The sequence below is a fragment of the Enhydra lutris genome, unplaced genomic scaffold (assembly GCF_002288905.1).
Source record: "Enhydra lutris kenyoni isolate GAN:26980312 unplaced genomic scaffold, ASM228890v2 scaffoldscaffold23, whole genome shotgun sequence".
NCBI lineage: Eukaryota > Metazoa > Chordata > Mammalia > Carnivora > Mustelidae > Enhydra > Enhydra lutris.
Genome location: NW_019154107.1, coordinates 6551276 through 6558047, shown reverse-complemented (window position 1 = coordinate 6558047; position 6772 = coordinate 6551276). Strand labels below are relative to the sequence as shown.

The 6772-nt window shown below is 38.2% G+C and overlaps 1 protein-coding gene across 2 annotated transcripts in view; it reads right to left on the bottom strand.

Annotated features, from left to right (window-relative positions):
* LOC111150539 (DNA polymerase alpha 1, catalytic subunit) overlaps positions 1–6772 on the bottom strand; it is a 306965-nt gene that overhangs the window by 183155 nt on the left and 117038 nt on the right. For both annotated transcript variants that reach the window (XM_022508033.1, XM_022508034.1), the window contains exons 27-29: positions 3459–3491; positions 2592–2684; positions 542–747 (exon numbers count right to left, since the gene is read on the bottom strand). In XM_022508033.1, the coding sequence (XP_022363741.1) occupies positions 542–747; positions 2592–2684; positions 3459–3491 (332 nt within the window). The remainder of the gene's footprint in view (positions 1–541; positions 748–2591; positions 2685–3458; positions 3492–6772) is intronic.

The window sequence follows — 6772 nt, the reverse complement described above, 5'->3', positions numbered from 1 at the left end:
TTTGTTCGACAGAGAGAAACTCAGCAAGAGAGGGAATACAAGCGGGGGGGGGGTGGGTGGGGGGAGAAGCAGTCATCCCGCCCAGCAGGGAGCTCAATGCGGGGCTCAATCCAGGACCCTGGGATCATGACCGGAGCCCAAGGCAGATGCCTCATGACTAAGCCACCCAGGTGCCCCCACAAGGCACTTTCTAATAAGAATATGAAAGCAAAACAAAAGAGACACAAGCTAACATCAATGAAACCAACGCTGTAGGGAGCTAAAATGTGAAGGTTCACCCTCACTGTGAGTTACAAGTCCCAAGATGTATCTTATAGCAAGTACCTCTTACTGAGCAAATTTAGCTTTAAGTTTTAATCTACCTGGGAAATTCCACTCCAAATAAGTGAGAAGCATTAATATGTAACATTACAACAACAACAACAACAAAGAAGTTGTGTCCTTGAGCTTGGCTGAATCACAGATCTTCTCCATGTCATTAGTACTCCAAGTTTTTACAGACAAACAAACAAAAAAAAGCACAAATGAAAGTTGAACTCACTTTCCAGTCTCTTTAGCAAGATCACACCAATCTCTTCTAACTATATCTAACCCTTTCAGCTCCTGTTTGGTGGAGTAATTCCCATCCGACGTTGGCTCAACAACCAGAGCGCCATACTTCTTTTTCTTCAGCAGTAGCAGAGACTTGAAAACACCATCAATGTCTATTTCAAGCAGTTTGTACAACTTGTTCACTTCACTTTTTACCTGTGAAAATTTCAAGCATTAATACTAGCTTCTCAAACATCTACCATGGAGAAGATGAACATGCTACAAATTCCCAGAAGTTAATCTAAACACAACTTGAATTCATCAAGATTAGAAGGCATTTACTCAGGTGATACAGAACACAGTATTATGTTGAGTATGATACAAAACCACTGAAAGAGCACAGGGATAAAAACAGACTGAAAAAAACACAGTAATATAAATATATCATCCCATTCAACCAAAGGACAGAATTGGCAGGGCCCGCCCCAGGAAATTTACAAAAATTATGAAATAGTCTTTTTGAATGTATAAACTAAATGCATATGTATTTACCTTCGAACAACTGAATTAGAGACCAGATAGTCCAACAAGTAGATATGTGGCTAGAAATAGGTAAAACTTTGACTATCAAAATAATGTCTAAGGAGCATCTGGGTGGCTCAGTTGGTTGAGCATCTGACTCTTGGTTTTAGCTCAGGACATAATCTCAGGACCCTGGGATGGAGCCCCGTATTACGATCTGTGCTCAGTGCACAGTGCACTTGAGATTCTCTCTCTCTCTCTCTCTCACTCTCCTCCCCTTCCACTGTGTGCATGCATTCTCTCTCTCTAAAATAAATAAATAAAATCTTAAAAATAAATAATGTCTAAGATCTTCCTGTACATCCCAAAGCACCTTACATATAAGGAAATAACTATATGTTGAAAAAAAATGACTAATCACCTGCTCTTTATTGATAGGCTCAAGGCACAGCCAATCACCGCTAGGGAAAATACACAGCTTTTTGAAGTCCAATATGAGGACAACAGGCCAGGCCTGTTCTCAGGTGAAGCCTACAGTCATATTTCACACATACCAGTGGAGAAAGGCAGGAAGTTGTTACTTTGTAAGGTGTTACCTTAGTTCTAGTTTATTGGGACAAGATCTTAACATAGCAAGTACTAAAGAAACACTTGCTAATTGTAAACTGCAATTAGGAGGCGACAAATGATGACTTCTAAATGTCCACTTGCCTTTTCAAATGTATTTTAAGTACTCTTATAAAAAATTATTAATGGGTGTACATGTATGTAAATAGGTGTTTATCCATATCAGCATATAAAACCCATGTGACTACTACTAGAAATGTATTTCTCCCCATGCATGATAATGTGATAAGTATAAATATGACCATATTTTAATTTTATTTTTTAAAAGATTTTATTTATTTATTTGGTGGCGGGGTGGGGGGGAGAATAGCATGAGCAGGGGGAGAGGGGCAAAGGGAGAGGGAGAAACAGACTTCCTGCTGAGCAGGGAGCCTGACTTTGGGCTCCATCCCAGGACCCTGAGATCATGACCTGAGCTGAAGGCAGATGCTTACCTGACTAAGCCACTCAGGTATCCCTATATTTTAAATTTAAATTAAAATTTTTTTCACTTTCTTCTTTTATCAGAAAGTAGACACACAGAAGATCACAGGATGTGAAGCAGTGTGAACCCCCTTGCGAGACACAGAACAACACCCAGAGTCAAAGATGTCACTGTAGCGAGGCCTAAGCCCAACATCACAGAAGTATGACAACACAGTCACCAGACTTAGAAACAAGATGAAAACATCTCACACTGTTTACAAAGTAAAAATGTATTTGTCACTTAAGGAAAAAATGTTCTCCTTTGAATTTTACCCTTAAAAACAAATAACTGGAGTAGAGGTTAAGAAAAATAAGAGGATGAGGAAATGAGAAGCACTAAGCTTATTTTCAGAAGCATGCATGTACACATATGTGAATTTATGAAGTTCCATGTTAAAAAGAATTCAGAAAAGTAGCTAAAAGATAATTTCATCAAATTATTTCACCTTGTTTCCCAATTTATATACTTCTTCCAGATCAGTGCTGTTGGTGTTTATCATAATTGAATCTGTATCTCCATAAATAACTTCAAGATTCATCTAATAAAAAGCAAAAATTATAAAACTTAACAACAAAAACACAGTGATCATCATATACAATGAAACTCAAGATTTTCTATACTACAGAAATTACAGATTCTGTTGATTTTTCAAAAGTTTATGTTTATTCTTATCCATATTGTCAGAGGAGTACAATCAAAGATTAAGCTCTAATAAACTAGAAAGGGAAGCCACTGTCACATTAAGAAAATCTAGCTAATTTTCTTAAAACAGATAGCAGAGGAGCAGGGGAAATGTCTGGTTTCAATGGAAACAAACTGGAACTGAATAATATAAAGGAGGAGAAGAAACTAGGAAGGTAGGGGTCTATATCCACTATACCATAAGCTTAGGGGTCATGGCAATTTATAAAGCAGAAACATAATGCGTTTTGAAAAATCAGGGGCACAAATCCATATGAAATTCTTCACAGTTTCAAACAGTATTCAGCAGAAAATGAAGAATGCCAAAAAAAAATCAATCATAACAAACAACACTAGAGCACATACAGTATTAAGGCCTGGAAGTAAACTCTAATTAGCACTGTTACTAATTTGCTTGAAACACTCACATACAGGCTTCAAGCAGCGGCTAGATCATATCAGTGTTAGTAAAAGAAAAAAGCTATAATCCATTAGGAGGGATTATAAACGTAAACCAGGCATTCTAAGAAGCCATTTCCAGTCTGTTTGGGTTACAATTTTCCTTGAATACAAAAACGTCGCAATGCATGATATTTATAAGTCACTATATAATGAAAATGCTCAGCATTACCTTCTGTACCATCTCCTTTGTATGCATCAAAATCTAAATGAAAGAAAAAGTCACGATTAATGCTTTACATAGTTACAAAACCATAAACATAAGTAGATACACACAGAGATAGATAACCCAATGACTGGTCATACATTTTAAAGCTCTTCATGGTTTTCTAACCACAACCCTCAAAATAATAGTAATATCAACATAATCTAAAAGTAAGTTGGACTCTATGTTGATTCTTAGCCAGAGATATATAAGCAGCTCTACTGTAAATATCTATTTAAGATTTATGTAAAGATCTATTTTTAATAAACATGCATAATAAAAACATGCATAATAAAAACATGCCTTTATGATATGGTAAAAAGGCAAACTATTCTCATTACTGATATTTAAATAAAACTGCATGACTGAAAAACAAAAGCTTAACAGAGCATTTCAAATCTGGCAATTCTTACCCATGGTACTTAAAATCTTAAAAAGTGAAAAAAATAAATATATATGCACCAGATTTCAATTTCTTCTCAAGACTGTAAATTTCCTGAAGACAGGGAGTAGACCTTCACACATTCTCTGAATCTAGCAGAGTGCCCACTACAAAGGTGGGGCGCTATAAATATTTGGTGAATGGAGATAAACGTCTAGATAATATTAGACAAGATTGCCCCTAGGCCCGTATAGCTGCAGGTTGGAGACGTGTATTACATAGCCCCATAAACCCTGAACTTAGATTATCTTTTACATCCACCCCTTACTTCCACTTCCACTGCTTCCTCTCCTTTATTACAGTCTCCTAATTTTCATCAGGGATTCACTGTCCTATGTTCTTAGAGAAGAAAGCCCTTCCCTTGCCCTGAGGGTGGTGGGTGGTGGTGAATATGGATTAGGCTAACCAATTTTTTTTAAGATTTACTTTTTTATTTATTTGAGAAAGAGAGATAGCATGAGCAGAGAGGGAAGAGGTAGAGGCAGATGGAGAGCAGGGAGCCCGGGATCATGATCTGAGCCGAAGGCAGACCCTTAAAGGACAGCCACCCAGGTGCCCCTTATCAATGGTTTTAATAGTGGCTGTAGAGACTGGAGCACCTGAGGAATCTTAAAAAAAAAATACCAATACCAGTCCCAGCAATTTTTTGAAAAAGCTCTCCAGATATTCATGTTGCAGGCAGAGCTAAGGACCACTGGCCTAAGATAATCATGACAATCCCATTCGGAAAACAGTTTTCAGTTGAGAGTTTGTACCCTCCCCAACTAGACCACAAGCTCCCAGAAGTCAGAGCATATGTTTGTGTCTAACTCTAGGCTTCACATGTGACAGGTGCTCAAAAAATCATTTGCTAGGTGACTGATGGGTCTCACAGTAATCCCAATTACTTTCCCGAAATTCAGTTAACTCCTAAAAAGCATTCACTCTCCTCCACTTCATCTTCACTTTTAAACATCTAAATTGCAGGGAAATGCATTGTGGGAGACTATCTGACAATCCTTTTGGGAAGAGGGCAATAATGAGATCAACCAAGTTAATCACAGTGAGGACAGAACTGCTCATCACAAGTTCTCTTCGCCCTCCCCACTTCCACCCCACCAGCCTTTGCTTTCCTCATCACAACAGACAACTCCACAAGGTAACCATTACCTAAGTAAAATACCTCAGACAGAGCTTGTCAACCTCTCACTGCAACTCGGTATATGCAGGAACCAATTTCCTCTACTTTTCTTTCACACCATGGATGAAACCCACTATGTCACCCTTGAGTGTACCTCCAAGTGTGTACTGGCAACCTTCATCTTTCAGATCTCCCACCATCTCTATTCTCTCCCACCCTCAACTCACAACCATTTCCACGCATGATCTGAGGGCTGCTACCAAAACCATTTTCTCTTTGACAGAAGGAAAACTGGTATTGGATCTTTTCACAAAAATGGTAGAAAACGAAGTAATACATAAAGACTATACTGCAACTATTTTTTCCACCTGATACTTTATTTTAGAGATGACTTCCCATCTACACATACAGGGCTGCCTTATTCTTTTTTAATGGCTATACAGTATTCCATCGTGTGAATCGATCATGATATATCTAACCAATGTTCTAGTAATAAACATGTAGGTTGTTTCTGATCTTTACCTTTATAACCACACTTCAACAAATAATCTTTATACATGAATAAAATGCTAGTAAACAAGATAAAACGCCTCTTAGAAGACTTATTGGGCCAAAGGTTATATGGGTTCAAATTTTTTATAGATACAGCCAAATAGCTCTCCAAAGAGGTTACACCAATTTCTGAGGATAGCTTTATTACCGTCTTTCCCGGGGACCTCAACAATAGCTGATGACTATGCTCCATTTCAGGTTCAAGGTCCTCACCACAGCACGTCAACTCTTCAGTCTATTCTATAGGAGACAACCCACAACCAGGCTGACCCCGACCTCTCATGCTTCTTCTAAAGCACTTATACATGATGGGTACCACAGTGCCCTGTCCAGACCAAGGTTTATCCAAGTGCTTCATTAGCAGCATCACCCAAAAGCCACCCCTGATTCAAACTGCTCACTGGAGAGGGCTCAGCTGTTAGATATCCTGTGGGCTACCAAATTCTTTGTATAAAGCACAGGGCCTCGTGCACAGGACCCAGTAACGATTATTTGTAAAATGCTGAAAGAATAATCCTAAGGAGTGGGCAGTATTACAAACCCCATTTTATAGATGAGTAAAATTAGGCCCTGTGATTTTACCCAAAATAAGATAACTAGTCAAGAGTTTGAACTAGAAGCTGGACCTTATGTCTCATTTTCTTTTCAGAATGTTTCACTGCCTTGTTAAAAAGCCCATACCACATGACTGTTCTGGAAGCCAATAGTCGAAAACTTATACCTCACAGGTATTTTCCCCATTAAGGAAATGGATTTTTAAAAGAAGTCACAGGTATCAAGAAGAGTCTACTGGACACATGGTGCAGTGACTACCAGATGTCCGTTTCTAAGTTCACTTCAAATTGACAAGCCTAATATCAAAGCTACCCATTCTGACAGAAAATCATTTTGTAAGTGCCAACAGCTAGAAAACAGGGCTATAAAGGCTTGCTAAATTCATTAATAAGGCAGTCTGCAGTTATCTGATTTCACAGCAACACCTGCATATTTATCTACTCATTACCAATTGGATGATGGAATTTTTTCAAGCACATTTCAAAAATCTGCCAACTTCAAGTGTAAAAAAATAAACTTTGTGGTTAATTTTTCCCTTAACAAAGTACAGCTGTTGAGAATAATTGTTCAAGATCTTACCCTGTAATGTCAACTGCAGCAGAACAAAGAGTA